Source organism: Hippocampus comes, unplaced genomic scaffold (genome assembly GCF_001891065.2).
Source record: "Hippocampus comes isolate QL1 unplaced genomic scaffold, H_comes_QL1_v1.1 scaffold48, whole genome shotgun sequence".
Lineage (NCBI taxonomy): Eukaryota > Metazoa > Chordata > Actinopteri > Syngnathiformes > Syngnathidae > Hippocampus > Hippocampus comes.
In genome coordinates this window covers 1047615-1063054 of record NW_017808403.1, presented here as the reverse complement: position 1 = coordinate 1063054, position 15440 = coordinate 1047615, and the positions used below count along the sequence as shown (strand labels likewise).

The 15440-nt window shown below is 47.3% G+C and overlaps 3 protein-coding genes across 5 annotated transcripts; 1 reads left to right on the top strand and 2 right to left on the bottom strand.

Moving 5' to 3' along the window:
• Window positions 1-324: 324 nt before the first annotated feature.
• Window positions 325-6493, bottom strand: men1 (multiple endocrine neoplasia I). 2 transcript variants are annotated; one of them, XM_019858432.1, is made up of 10 exons: window positions 6372-6493; window positions 4878-5337; window positions 4499-4707; window positions 3943-4071; window positions 3615-3655; window positions 3446-3533; window positions 2975-3111; window positions 1826-1961; window positions 1539-1727; window positions 325-986 (listed from the first exon to the last, which is right to left on the bottom strand). In XM_019858432.1, exons 2-10 carry the CDS (start codon window positions 5311-5313, stop codon window positions 516-518), a joined length of 1836 nt encoding a protein of 611 aa, XP_019713991.1. In that variant the 5' UTR covers window positions 5314-5337; window positions 6372-6493; the 3' UTR covers window positions 325-515. The 2 variants fall into 2 exon arrangements, with proteins under 2 accessions (XP_019713991.1, XP_019713992.1); XM_019858433.1 differs by having other exon boundaries at window positions 6323-6491.
• Window positions 6494-7500: 1007 nt separating this feature from the next.
• On the bottom strand, window positions 7501-13332 carry LOC109508449 (lysosome-associated membrane glycoprotein 3-like). 2 transcript variants are annotated; one of them, XM_019858438.1, is made up of 7 exons: window positions 13283-13332; window positions 12829-12934; window positions 10379-10740; window positions 10064-10183; window positions 9205-9271; window positions 8245-8418; window positions 7501-8162 (listed from the first exon to the last, which is right to left on the bottom strand). In XM_019858438.1, the coding sequence occupies exons 2-7, from the start codon at window positions 12830-12832 to the stop codon at window positions 8023-8025; spliced, it is 867 nt and encodes a 288-aa protein (XP_019713997.1). In that variant the 5' UTR covers window positions 12833-12934; window positions 13283-13332; the 3' UTR covers window positions 7501-8022. The 2 variants fall into 2 exon arrangements, with proteins under 2 accessions (XP_019713997.1, XP_019713996.1); XM_019858437.1 differs by lacking the exons at window positions 12829-12934; window positions 13283-13332 and adding an exon at window positions 11301-11422.
• Window positions 13059-14978, top strand: ing2 (inhibitor of growth family, member 2). The gene is made up of 2 exons (XM_019858439.1): window positions 13059-13452; window positions 13983-14978. The coding sequence occupies exons 1-2, from the start codon at window positions 13308-13310 to the stop codon at window positions 14708-14710; spliced, it is 873 nt and encodes a 290-aa protein (XP_019713998.1). The 5' UTR covers window positions 13059-13307; the 3' UTR covers window positions 14711-14978.
• The last annotated feature ends 462 nt before the right edge of the window (window positions 14979-15440 follow it).

Here is a 15440-nt window from a genome sequence, read left to right as displayed (position 1 = left end):
CCTTAACACGGAAGTGGACAATGTTACACAGTAACTATACTAACTTGACTTTCTCGGCTCGCAGTCTTGTCGACATGTCCCGATGAGGCAACGTGAACTGGGAATTGCTTTGTTGACACGAGGTCTGATATGAAACTATTGTAATCAGCAGCAGGTTTTTTTTTTGTGCTCTTTGTGATGCCACAAGATGGCCCCAAAGCCCTGTCTAATAGGAAAATAGTACATTGGTGTGAAAAGTAATGTGAAGTGATGCATCTCAACTGTGGGACAATCTTTGGAGCTGGCTTTCGACTGGGTTGAGCTGCAGGGAGTCATGGCTGCGTGTTTTTTTGCAAATGGTGCATGAATAAAAATGCTCTTCAACTGTTTTGGGATGTACTGGGGGGACAATTTGCACACAACTGTATTCTTCTCGGTCATGGTCATGCTTTCAGATAGCGACACAACATGACGGCAGCGGGAGGACGTTTGAGCGCAAGGAATGTGAGTGGGCGGGGCCGGCGCTCAAAATGGTCCTAGAGCGACTTGCGCTGCCTCTTCATGAAGGACATGGAGTAATCGCCCGGCGGCGTGCTCTTCTGCCTCTTCATCTGGACCTGAGACTGGGCGGTGAGCTGCAGCTTGATGGCGCTGGAGTTCACCTTGGCGGCGCGCAGCAGCTCCTTCATGCCCTTCATCTTCTCGCTCTGGAAGGCCACGACGGGGGCGGCCGGGCGAGGCGGCGGCGGCGGGGAGCACGGCCCACCGTCGGGGGACTTGGGCTGACCCTCCGAGCGACGGCGGCCGGCGCCGCCCTCGCCGGCTTTCTTGGGGGCGGCCTGCGAGGTCGGGGAGGCGGGCGCGGCCGCCAGGGGCGAGTTCTGCTCCTCCAGCTTGGACTCCCTGCGGGGACCTCGCCTGCGGCCCTCCCACGGGTCCTCGCTGGACGCGTCGTCCTCGTCCTGGCACTCGGGCTCTTTGGTGATGATGGACACTTTCTGACGCACCTTGAGTGGAGTGGAAAGGAGCCGACGTCAACAAACGACACCCACAAAAAAATGAGGGCGAGTCAGTTCCCGGCTGAGATTTCAAGAGGAACCCCAAAAATTCCAGCTGAGCTTGATTTGAACTTCTGAATGCACACACGTGGAAAGGATATTGGGCATTTTCGTTTCATTTGACCATCCGTACTCAAGGCAGAAGTTTGCTCGCCAACAAAGACATTGACGATGACAAAATGCAGACAAATCAGTTGAGGAGCAACCCCTGCTGCAAAAGCACCACGTGGCACGGCAGTGCCGCAAGGCAGCGGCCAAACACTTTTTCTAAATGAAACTCCACTCCTCCTCCATCATTCCTTGTCACCGAGATGCTGGCCAAGCAGCGCTTTTGTCCATCGGAAACTCCCAAACTCACTTCAGCATCGTTCCGTGGCAACCGAGCCGACACGGAAAGCACGCTTTTCTCGTGTGTCGCCATTGACTGGCCTCGAATGACATGAGAGCGCAGGCCCGGTCGACGTGACTGAAAAGTACGCGGCGATATGGCCAGTCCCTCACCTGCGCCTCGAAGCGGCTCAGGGACTGGACCAGGTAGGTGGCCCAGCCCACGTGCAGCACCGGTGTGGGGCTGCCCTCCTCCCACTTGCAGATGCCGTCGTAAAAGCACAGCAGGTGGGCGAAGCATTCGGGGTCCTGCAGTGCCGAGAAAGCTGCCTGTTGCTGCTGCTGCTGGGGTTGCTGCTGCTCCTATAGCCCCCACCCAAAAAATAAATAAAGACAAGATTGGAGATTCCCCCCCCCCCCCCCCCAGAGGAGTGACTGACAAGTGGGCCTTGCCCTCGTACCGTTTCTGTCGCATCGCCGCCTTCCGAGGGACTCTCGGCGGCGGCGGCCGTCTCCTTGAGCAGAGTGGGAATGACGTCGTTGGCGATGTCAAAGAACTCTTTGTAGATCTCCTCGTCCTCGCGGAAGTAGTTGTAGCTGCGAAGACAGGGCAATTTGGACGTTTAGATGAGGCCTTCTCAAACTTTCGGGGAGCACTCACGGACACCCTTCTGAACCCAAAGGCAAGAAAACAAACTACAAGGACCCGACGGGTATGGAGTTTTCCCCTCAGCCGACTCCGATATTTGTCAGAATAAAATTACAATAAACAATCAATACATTTTTGAAAAAAAAAATAAATTATACACACATACATATATTTGTTTAGCTTTGCCACAGAGCAGGGTCATAAGGAGCTGGCTTTTTGCAAATGTTTTATTTTAGTTTGGTATTAGTTTTCGACTGCTTCTATCCACAGTCTATGACGTATTTGAAGAATGGAAGATTAAAAAAAGGTCACCAAGTATTTCAGTCCAATTCGCAAGCGACTGCTTTGACTTTCTTTCTTCCATGCACGGTGGTATCGAAAGAAATGAACCTCGAAAGTGCAGAGTTGGACATGTAAATAAACATTTTCACTCTCGTCAGTCTTATCAACTTAAAATGTACTTTGTTATCTTTATTTTTAAAACCACTTCATTCCAACCCCCCCCCCCCATTAACGAAAACTATTTTTCAATTTTTGCAATTTCACAAGCTTTGTTCACCGTAATAACTTTACAACAAAATGAAAAATCAGCAAAAATTGGCCACTTTCTTTCTGGGTAGAGAATTTGAGATGATGAATTGGGGATGACGACGTTCCTATTTGCTGATGAAGCCGCAGCGAAAGAAAAGAAGCCCCAACAGGCTCAAGAGGAAGCAGCTGAACCTACAGAACAATGACCAGGAAGTTGAATCCGCCCGTTGGTCTATTTTTAGCGAGGGAGGGAACTGCGTTTTGCGGAGAATGCTGGCCCTGTGATGAAAAACGAAAAAAGAGCCATGTGCCCATTGAAGCACAGAAGAGCACTGGATGTGGACCCCGAGCACCTTCAGCCTCGAAATCGACAACAACTCAGTCTTTGCCGCCCTCTGGTGTCACGTGAAGGCAACGTCAAGCTACTTACTCCTGCATGACCCGGGCGGCGTCGGCCCAGGCCCTCAGCGCGTCCCGCACGTTCCTGTGCCTGTAGTGGAAGCCGGCCAAGTACATGTAGGGGTAGATGTGCTCGTTGTTGTAATGGTTCTGGGCCGAACACACGGCCTGAGGGGACAGACAGATGAGGTTTAAAAAAGTCAGCCGCGCTCCCAAATGGACTTCCGTTTCCTATGGACCCGACCGACACTTTCAGGACGCTTGCCTAATGCTCGGGCTAAGGAGCATCTACGCGGCGGCGCTCCAACGCTTGAAGCCACACACCGAACACAAGCAACATAGACCGGAGACGGACAACGGAACACAACTCCGGGGCACATCCGATGGCAAGATCGGCTCATCGTGGTGCCGCGGCGATGAGCCGACAGAGCTCAATCAACAGTACGCATTTGAATTCTGTTCACAGGGTCCCGCAAACTCGGGGAAAAAGGGCGTCCTTTACCTTGAGGTGGATTTCCAGCGGGCTCTCCTTGCCTGGCATCGGATCCTGGTCTTCCAGGTCCGCCAGAGTCCCCATCGCCATTGGATACCTGCGGCAAGGCAAAGCAGACTTTGGGGGATCCCCACTCCCCGCTGACTCCTTTTCACCTCTCCAACTTCAGCACACTCACCTGTCCAGGTCACCTCGTTCATACAGTAGCCACAGAAGTTTCTGCGCAGAGAACATGTTTTTTTTTCGTCACCATTCTTGCAAATATGGCTCTCCCACACGCACACCGTATATGAAAACAAGCCACATTTTCAAACCATCCGCAGGTGTCTCTGGCATATTTAGGTCAAAATACAGGCTGAGGATAAAGAGCGAACGGCCACCTTTCCAGAATATTTCCCCTTTAAATCCAGAGAGCAAGAAACGCGACCATCCCCAGCGAAACCAACGGCGGCCGATGAGAGAAAGGGACGCATGAAGGGGCCGGTTTCAAGATTGTGAGCTGTCACCTGCTGAAGCTGCAGCAGCTCCGAGCTGTCAGTGTGCAGGTCCAGTGAGGGGTTGATGGCGCACACCATGAAGGCCACCTCCATGCTGCGGTCACATTTCATGTAGGAACCTTTGAGGTAGAGCCAACTCTGAACCAGACACAAACACAAAACACTCAAATGGTATCTCGAACCAATCTGCGAAACGAGGAATGCGCAATTCCATTTCGCATCGGCATATCGCATTGTAGTCCAAGGCCATTTTCAACAAGATGTGATTTCCCGCATTTGTTTAAAAAAAAAAAAAAAAAAAAAAAATAGCGCGGGAGGAATAATCCCATGTTCAAAAGCAATCGCAATCATGATGGTGTGGAGGCGGGGTGGGATGCAATTAGAATGAATCATTCAGCCCGAATTGACGCAGCCTAAAAAGGTTTCAAATGGCTGACTGAAGCGCTAATTTTGTCTCGATGACACTCCTCAACTCACTTCAGGTAGTTGTTTGCCAGCAAGGTGGCGCCAAAGCAACCCTTTTATTTGTGCTTTTTCACTTAAGGCAGGTGGGTTTGGGCTTCACCTTCTCGTTGACTCCCGCCGCGACCGTCTGCCCTCGTCGGTCTTCGTTGCCCTTGCCGTGCCAGGTGACCTCGGCCGTCTCCTCGCCGCTCTTGCCGAAGATGACCCAGGCGTGGTCTTCGGACAGAGCCAGGTGCACGTCCTTCAGGGCCAGGACCTGGCAGGCCGCCACCACCGCAAAGGCCACACCCGAGCTGTCCAGTTTGGTTCCTTGGGGAAAAGACATCGCAGTTTGTCAAGATGAGAAAAAAAAAAAAAAAGAATCTGCTTAAATTGACAAAAAATGTGTTGTTTTTTTGTTGGGTTTTTTTTTGTGCCCGCTCATGCTCAGTAGGCTCAAGAGATTTGATCTTACATCCACATCACCAAGTCCGACTTACCGGTGATGAGGCTGAAGAGAGATTGGATGTGGGCACGGTCTTTAAAGTAAGAGCGACTGAGACTGTTCCAAATGACATCCGACACCTTCTTCACCAGCTCTCGACTGGAGCCGGCCGGCGTCCTCCTGTACTGGGACAGGTCCACGGCCCCGCGGATCTGCGCCGTGAAACGCTCGTACAGCGCTGAAATCATGCCCAGCTCCACGGTGGGGAAACACGAGTTGGGGCAGTCGGGCTCCAGCGGCTCGAAACGTACGCCGGGCACGTTGACGGGCACCACGCGGTTCACGGCCAGGAAGTGCTCCACGAAACCCAGGACCAGGGAGAGGAGGGCCAGGTCCGGCTCGGACTTGCGGAGCTCGGCGTCGAAGAGCTGAACGACGCCATCGATCCCCCGTAGGGGAAAATGCTTCTTCTGGGATGAGTGCAGACCCATTTTGTCCTCTGTGGTATCCTTCGCCTGCAGTATTGAATGTGACACCCACAACTGATACAAAATCCAATGCAGATTCATTTATTGCTTCCGTTTGACTGAAAAAAACGGGGAAAGAAGACGGAAAAAAAATAACTGCCTATTGAATGGCAATATTGAGGGACACAAAACAATTGAGATTATTTTTCAAAATCGTTGAGCTCAACTATTGATGACGTAGAACATTTTATATTTGGCAAATACCCCTCAAAAACATCTCGACGAGGAAGGCCACACACACACACACACACACACACACACTATATATATATATATATATATATATATATATATATATATGCGCATGTGTTTTCCACATAAAGACTGGTCGGCTCCCCAAAACAAATAAATACAATTTTACATTGATTATGTGGTTTGGAGAATGTATGAATAAATTAAAAGAAAATCTGCGAACATGTGAAAACGCGGGCGCCGAGCCGCGAATGTGCGGGGATCCACGGCACAAAAGTATCCGTTGAAACGGCAACATCGGGGAGTTGAAATTAATCCCCAAAAATATCGCATGTCATTCCGAAAGTCATGTATACGTTTACATGCTGTCGAGTTTATGTACGCATATGAAATGGATTTATTTTTCCATAAAAACGGACTGGGGACATGCGTTGCTCATGGGTGGGCGGGGCACTCCTAGCTAAAATGCTCAACCTCACACACACATACACACACATACAAAATAGGCTAGGCTAACGTTAGCATTTGAAGATCCATTGACACCGGTGCCACGCTACCTCGCTTCCAAATGGAAAGTAACAATTCCATCATCGTAACGTCGTATTGTAACGTATCGCAGGAGTACGCGAAATCAACCGTGAGCCAGAGACGGCCAAACGCCGGCTCGCGTTGACCGGCGACCAGCTGCGGCTAGCATGCTAACGAGCGGCTACTTAGCTCAAACGGACTATTTGAAATAAGGCGCTTCAATGTGGTTAAAAAGTCGGGCGGTTTGACACACCTCGGTAAAAGGCGAGCGAAGAGCGGGCGGCGAGGGACGGCTGACGTACCCCGTTTGCTCAGCAGTACCTCGGCCACATGTTTCGTGTCGTTTTGTTTTGGGTTTCACTTCTTTTGCCGCGCACTTCAATCATCCCCGAAAGTCACTCCGACGCGTCATTGCGCTTTTACGTCACATGACGTCACGGGGATCCCCTTCAAAGGCAGCGGAAACTGTCGGAACAAACAGAGATTTGCGTACATGTTTACTGACATGATGAACCGTTTGTTAAAAAAAAATCCACCATCGCCTGAGGGATATCGATTTTTTGGCCTCGCCGCTTCCATGCCGTGCTTTCTCCAGATTCTCGGAACCTTTTGGCAATATTCTGGACCGTAGAGGACGGAATCCCTCAATTTCTTGCAATTGAGGAACATTGACCTGAAACTGCTGGATTGTTTTCTCAGGCAGTTGTTCCCAAAGAGGTGAACCTCGCCCCATTTTTGCTTGTGAGTGACTGAGCAATTCGGGGAAGCTCCTTTTTCAAGCCACTCCTGGCTCCCATCTGTCCGCAGTATTCACCTGTGAGGTGTCCCAAACGGGTGTTTGATGACAAGTTCTTTTGCCACCTGTCCCAGCCTTCTTGGAACATGTCAGGCATAAAATTCCTGGCAAACACCTTGATCAGTTTGAACATGAAATATCTTGTCTCTATAATGTACTGAATTAAATACGGGTTAAACATGATTTCCAAGTCATTTGTATTCCATTTTTATTTATATTTGACACAACATCTCAAGTTCATTGGAATTGGGTTGGTATTGATTTTGGTGGTTCTGTACGTCCGTAAAGAAGATTGACCGTCAAATAGTTGTTTAAGAATTGTAATTTATTTGATTATGCAATTCACTTTTGTGACACTTTTTTAAAATACTGCACCCAACAAATACTCTGTTAAAAAAAAAAAAAAAAACCAACAAACAAACCATAATTAAAACCAAACTAAAATGAAGCATTTTTCGAAACAATTCCAATAATTAACCCGCTTGAAATAACAAATTAAAACTAAGTGAATTGAAAAAACAAGTCAATATGAAATAAGTGATAAAACGACCCAACTATGACGCCGCGGGTAGCAACTGGCTTTTGGCTTCAAAAGCACTCCAGGAAAGACAGGTGTGGTGTGATTCTTAAAAAAAAAAAAACACAACAACAACAAAACAGCACAATTCTGTAAAACATACACAGCGGCTCCAGTGAAGCTTACCGGCAACCTGACTTGGAGGCAAAAAAAAAAAAAAAAAAAAAGCAGGATTCAATGAGACATATTGGTACCGTTTGCCATCTCTCCCTGTATTCTAGGGCTAGCTCTGATGAGAACTGATCAAATTCTAACCTGGGAACAATTGATATGCTAACATTTTTGCTAAGACACCAAAACTGAATTTTGGAAAGTGCCGAGGCCAATCAGTAAGGGTTGCCCGATTTCTACAATCTGGATCACCTCAATCTTGGCATTTTTGTGACTGTGGGTGGTCTCTTGCTCTATTCAGGTTCGGGGAATTTAATGCTGACCTGCTAGCAGTTGCAATTGTAAGATATACCCTGGATGTAGAACCTTGAGTAATTGGAAGCGTGGAGGGGACCGGACGAGGATTTTACACGGGGGTGGGCGGCAGCGTTGGGTTGGCCAAGAACCGGCCTTCCCTTGGGGGAGGTCCTCACAGTGACTGGTAGCCATCCGTCCTCCTCTTGCGGCCCAGTAAGTAGACCGCCAACACCACCAAGACCAGCACCAGCAAAGTGACGCCCACACCGATGGCCACGCTGTAATCGGGCTGGTCGGCCACACAGTGGTCAGCTGAAACCAGTGCCGCATGTTACATGTACGTCAACGACCCGAAAACAAACTGGCCTTTGCGGGGGGGTTCCAGGGTACTTACTGACACCAAATTCATTGCTCTTGGTCAGATTGAAGCCCTGCATCCGGTCATCCTTGACATCCATATACAGGCCATTCCCCATGTAGACGGATTCGCTCCGGCACGAATACGAGTGGCCGATCTTTGCAGGGAAGGCACGCAGCGAGTGGTTGGTGGCGGCGTAGTGTCCGCTGACTGGAAATAAATAGATACATTAAATTGTGCACTTTCTTTTTTCAGTTTTAAAAACGTTCCAAAGTCTCTTCGTCAAAGCTGTCCGACATGCTTCCATCAAAATACACACAAGGCGTAGAAAATTACAGTTAACCTGACAACCATGCGTGGTTGTCAGGTTATCGTTACCGTGGCGACAGTGGGTGGGGCGAGGGTGTTGCACCAAAGTGGGTACTTCACAGTGCACGCCGCTCAAGACTAATTTGATCCACTTTTTGTGGTGTTAATGCAGACTTTTAAGGGGAAAAAAACGGTTGTATTTTCCATTGTGGAGGCAGCACTTCCTTTTTTTTGAAAGTGACTCGCACCAAATCACGCCACTTTTGTGGTGCTGTTGACTTCTCAACTCAAGCACTTCATCACCAAGACAATGAATTTCACAATGACACACGGGCAACTGGGAGGAGGGGGGGGGGGGTATTTTCATGAGTGGTAGCAGCACTTCAACACCAAGACATTGGATTACAATACAAATGGAGGGCAACTCCGTCTTCCCAACTCAGACACATTTCCCTCCCCACTTGCAACTAGTTTGAGACATTTTTGTAGTGCCACTGGAGACTTGTAGAATCTCTTGAGACGCCAAGGGGGGAAAAAAATTTATTTTCACTTACGGATGCAGCACTTCATCACCAAGATGCTGAAGTACATAAGAAAGCAAGTGCCACTTGGTGTTGCTTGCAAGTATTTAAAAAAAAAAAAAAAAAAAAGTAACTTGTAAGAGGATTGTGCAAAAAGCGGCCTTACCGTTGCTCAAGGGGTAGGCGAGGCTGAACATCAATGTGTCAACGTAGGCGATGTTTTCGGTGGTGCTCTGAGGAAATAAATCACATTTTTTTTAAAAGACACATTGGACTTTTTTATTTGCCATGTCAGCAAATCAGTTTGGGTCATTCACGGTGGTTGTGCGGTTGAGGCACTGAGTGCGCCGTATCACATGCTGTGACTGACACAGAAACAGCCTCGTCAAGTCGACTTCCTCTTTCAAATAATTTTTCTCTCTTGTGGCAGCTTGCAGATGGGGGGAAGCAGAAAAAAAAAAATCACATGATCTCAAGTGGCCAAAGCCAGCGCTGGGAAGTCAAGAAAAACAAATTTGATTATGATTTTTTTTTTTTTGAAGAATAAGAAGTTGAATTAGTCTTATAGATATATAGATAGATAGATGTATAGTTTTCCAATTTGTCCTTTTCACTCGTGCTGAACAGTGTTGGAAAATAATCTAGTTGCGATCCCCCCAATATTGCGATTTCTTCTGGGATTTTTTTCTAGAATCTCTTCCCTTGTATTTTGTTTTGTGTGTTTATTTCAAACATACAAAATAAGAGGAACAACTGTTATAGTAAGTACAGTTGTTCACACCAACATGCAAATAACACACTGAAGAAACGCAGCAAAAAAGTAAAGACAGCAGTGAACCCAATTTAGCCGCTTGTACGTACAGTAACTCTATCTGTATTCAAATATAAATGCAAAATGAATATAATTGCATTGCGAGGTTGATTTGATTAACTTTCTACTTGTCTTTTTTTTTTTTTTTTTTAACTTCTACTCCACTACTAAGTACAGAGTGGGACTATTTCTGCCATCTTTGAGAGAAGTGAACCTTGTTGAACATGAAGGTGATGAAACCCTCCTGGAAGACCAGCGTGAGATTGGCCTTGTTCTCCTGACACTCCCCAGTGGCTCGAGTCTTGTTGGGCTGCACGATGAATGTTCCGCTGGCCTGGAAAAGGGACATAGGGTAGTTACACTAAAGCTGCCTGGGAATGGAATACATATATATACTTTGTTGCTGTATCTCAAATCTGCTTTCCCCAATTAAATTAACAGATTTGCCATTAATTCGTTACACCTTAAAAACACAAAATGTCAGATTCTTTATACAAGATTGAGATAAAAAAACAAAAAAACAAAGTACCTCTGGTGTCACGAGTCGGACCTGCAAGGCCACATGGGCCATCAAGCAAACGGCTTTGCCCTTCATGAGCCGGTAGTCTCCCGCACTCAAATCGGCAGGTGGAGTGGGTTTGACTGGAGTCATGGTGGGAGGCGCCACGGTGGTACTGGTGATGGGTGCAGGGGCGATGGAAGCGTTGGTTGGTGTGGGGACAGGATCGGTCGTGGCATTGGCGGGCGGCGGGGTCGGTTTGGCGGGCGCCGTGGTCGGTTTGGCGGGCGCCGTGGTCGGTTTGACAGTTGGGTCTGGTTCACTTTTCGGAAAGAATTCTTCAGCAGGACTGACTGTCACTGGGGGTTTTCCATCATGCTTTAGTGACAGTGCTTCAAAAGAAAATACAGGAGAAGAAGGAAGCGGGGCGTGGGTTATACTCGGGTTTAAACTGAGTTTAGTCATAATTATAGTTTTAGCACTCTTGACTGGCTGTTCACAGTCGTTCGTAGCCTTAAAACGTTATAATTACATCATATTTCTGATAACAAACGTATCAATAACAAACAAACCGAAGACCCACAACCTTGACTATATATACAAATGTAAATTTAAAAAATTAATAAAAGGGACGATTTAAAAAAAAAAAATGTCAGAGCGCGAGCCAAGTGACTTTTGGGTCGAACTGGCCTGATAACGTCGCGTTCGCCTAAGTTCAAAAGTCCACCGCGTATTAGTGGCAAACCCAAACAGGTTTTTGTTGTTTTTTTTAAATAACATATATACAAACTTTTGGAGTCTATACTTCGTGTTTGAAAAGCCGTTCAAGCACTTTTTAGTACGTACGTCATGAATTGCACGTAAAAGGATAACGAAATCGGCGCACACCACGAACAAATATATTTTTCAGAGCAACAACGAGTCTTTCAAAAGTGTTCATTAAGAGAATTACCTGAAAAAACACAGCAAAAAAGGATTATAAATGCACTTTTCATCGCGACAGGTGCGGCTTGACGATTTCCCAAAACGACGACAGACGGAATGTCAACTTGGTGCTACGACTAATAAAGCACAATTTCAAAGAACATGCGCAATAACCGGAAGCGCATGAACAAAGTCAAAATAAAATATACATTTGAAATGGTTATTGCTTGATATTCGAACCCATGACTAATTTGAGACGTCTCCTGTTTAGAAACTAATGGTTTTATTCGTCTTGAATTATTCCAGATCAAGTCGAACATGTTAAACGTTAAACTTCTTCCACTTAAATCTTATTTTGAAAACTGCTCCCAGAAAAGGTCAGTGCGAATAGGTTGTACGGTACGGTAAATGTTCGGGAAACGAAACTTGCAGCATTCAGTGAGGGAAGAGGTCATGATTGCGACTCATTGAAAAGGAAACTGCATCGACGACACAAACAACAAACGAGAACAATAATTGCACATTGAGTCAGCTGCTAATATATCAAAGCGATTCTATAAAGACGGTCAAAAAAGTAAATAAATAAAACAACGAGATCATAGACGTGACATAATCACACTTAAGTTATCTATTTGACATAAAATCCAATTGTTTTCGAGGTGACGGACGAGCTCTAATATACAACTTTCACTCAAAATGTACGACTTAGTTGGTTTCGATATACATTTCAAAATAGTTTTCTAAAAAATGTACAACACGTTAATGCAAATTGCGACTATTATCGAAAAATACTAAAATACAAATTCTCATCTCGAAAACGTACGATTTTTTTCCTTTCAAATATGAGTCGTCTAAACGAATACCGGTATTTTTAAATGTAGAAAATATACGTTGTTATTCATATATGACTTTCTTCTCAAAAAAAAAAACGTACACCTGTATACTGTATACCTCTTTCATCTATAACTGCTTCAAAGAACAAAGTGTATGCAGGAAAAATGATTATGATTGCACGACTGTCTGTGTCGCATGTGTTGTTGTGTTATTTTGTTTTTTGACTTCAAGACGGCGCCGACTTCAAGAGTGGCTGCCTTTCCAGCAGCTCCTATATTTTGTTCTTCTACTTCTTCCTTTCATAACTTTGCTGCTGTGAATTGGGAATTTCTCCATTGCGAGACTAATGAAAGATTTCTTATCTTATCTTATGCATGTCAACAGTTCAGGCATACTGTACTTTAAAAACTGGAAAACTGACATCACAGCGACCTCTTGCGGAGACCTCAGACTTAAACTAAACTTAAACTTCGCGCGTGCTTCAAGAAATTACAAAGTGATGATCCGTTTTAAAATGTGTTCAAAATGTGTCGTCTTTTTTTGTCTGGCCAATAAAAAAATAATATGACTTAAATCTTATTGGCTCGACTTCCCAGGAAAACACTATGTTAATGAGGGCTCCTCTCGACCAATGGCGACGCTGCGGAGCCCACCGGCACCGCCTCTGATGACGACATTGGAGTGCGAGAAACCGTCCAACGCCATAAAAGGAAAATACTCACGCATGCGCCCTGGTGGCAGTTTTGTTTGAAGTGAACTGCTGCCTGGAACTGCCCTTACGAGCTCGCCAAGTCGTCCGGCATTTGTATCGAATCGCACAATTTGCACCTCGAGAAATTACAAAGTGATGATCCGTTTTAAAATGTGTTCAAAATGTGTCGTCTTTTTTTGTCTGGCCAATAAAAAAATAATATGACTTAAATCTTATTGGCTCGACTTCCCAGGAAAACACTATGTTAATGAGGGCTCCTCTCGACCAATGGCGACGCTGCGGAGCCCACCGGCACCGCCTCTGATGACGACATTGGAGTGCGAGAAACCGTCCAACGCCATAAAAGGAAAATACTCACGCATGCGCCCTGGTGGCAGTTTTGTTTGAAGTGAACTGCTGCCTGGAACTGCCCTTACGAGCTCGCCAAGTCGTCCGGCATTTGTATCGAATCGCACAATTTGCACCTCGCCTCAATGCATCGTCGCGACCATGTTAGGCCACCACTACCCGAATGTTGACAAGTCGCAGCAACTGGCCAACTACGTGGAAGATTATCTGGAATGCGTGGAGTCCCTGCCCTTGGACATACAAAGAAATGTTTCCGTGCTACGGGAAATCGACGCAAAGTATCAAGGTAACGAGATGCCGATGCGTGCTGACGATAGTTTGTGCGGCGTTGGCGGGCTGCAGGCAGGCGGCTGCCTCGTTTCCCCATTTACGTCAACGCAGCCTCGCTCCCTCGCACCAAACTCCCTTGGAAAAGGTGAACATTTGTTTCCGTGTTCATGCCAACAACCAAACGCGTGCATTCCTACGTTTTTCGCTACCCGCGGTAGTCCGTGTGGTTAATTGACGACGTTCGGCGTCAATTTACTGCAGAAGCGAACAAAACGTGATGGTTAAATCGGTACGTTGACAGCTCGGTAGCGGTGCTCCGTAAAATGAGGCGAGTGAGTGCGTTTTCAGCAGCCAGAGAACTGCTGCTCCATGCCCCGCCCCCGTCACGTGACCACATTAGTCACTTTCGGTGGGGGAAGAGCGAAGCGGGTTGTTTACATGAAAAAAAACAAAAAAAAAAACCTAACAGGCGACGCACTGTTTGGCTGCAATTCCCTTGACCACGTTTACACGTGCGATGTAACGTGATTTGTCTTGTATTTGCAGAAGTGCTGAAGGAGGTGGATGAAGTATTTGAGAGGTACAAGGCAGAGCAGGATGGCGCTCAGAGAAAGCGGCTGCAAGTACAGCTGCAACGGGCACTCATCGTCAGCCAGGAGCTGGGCGACGAGAAGATCCACGTGGTGACCCAGATGACCGAGCTGGTGGAGAACCGCTCCCGCCAGATGGACTCCCATTCCCTGTGCCTCCAGGAGCCCTGCGATCCTGAACACGTGGCGACGGAGCGGCGCGCTAACATCCAGGAGACCGCTGTCGCACCCGTTGCTGCCGCCGCCGCCGCCCCCGAACGCGCCTTGGCCCGCCGTCCGCGGCGCCAGCGCAACAGCGAGAGCCGAGACTCGAACCACCCGTCGGCCAACGGTTCTGTGGCGGACGACGCTGCCGAGGATCCACCCCTCCCGCTTCCCAGAGAGAAGAAGTCCAAGTCGGCCAAGAAGAAGAAGCGCAAGTCCAAGCAGGAGCGGGACGCCTCGCCGGTGGATTTTGCCATCGACCCAAACGAGCCCACCTACTGCTTGTGCGAGCAGGTGTCTTACGGCGAGATGATCGGCTGCGACAACGACCAGTGCCCCATCGAGTGGTTCCATTTCTCCTGCGTTGGCCTGACCTACAAGCCGAAGGGCAAGTGGTACTGCCCCAAATGCAGAGGGGACAGTGAAAAGACAATGGACAAAAGCCTGGACAAGAACAGGAAAGACCGCCGGTCAAGGTAGTGACCCACCCGCCGATTCAAGTCCGGCAGCGTAGGACGTGAGGAGCACAATCGAACAGAGCCACTTAAGACTCACCGAGGACACTGTGCGGTGACGCCTTCATCAAGCTATTTGTTTGAGTAAGAAGTGGCTATTTTTGACGTATGAAAAAAAATAAATCCAACTCAAGCATCCCCGTTTCGTAGCAGAGCATCCTTTCATTGCGGACGTGGTCCTTCTTTACAGTCTACTGCTACTGCCTTGTGTATTAATGCCACGTTGTGTGTGTGTTCAGCACATGTGCTGGTGATTCGGAGGAACCTGAACCAACAGCTGCAGTCGCCTTTTTCAATGGTGACAAGTGCCGAGCAACTAAATTGACATTTGAACATTTTTATAATCATGATTTTGGCTTCTATCTTTCCAAACGTTGCTGATGAAGTCCCATCGACAGGCTCATGGGAAACTTGCATCGACATGGGAGATTTTGAGGTGGCGGCATACTCAAAAGGGCGGGCACAAGATGATGGGAGTTCTTCTATCCGACTTCAGCTCATGGCGTGTACTCCATCCCTGCGCAGCACTACGCTGCCCCTCAGAGGCAAACGCGTGCGCATGGCAGGAACAGATGGCCTGTTTTATTTTTTTGTTTTAATTGCTATTATTCTAGCATAGTCATTTTTAGTTGTCCTTTCAAGTTATATTGAAAGACAAAGACCAGCAAATTATCACATGATGTTGCATGAAATGT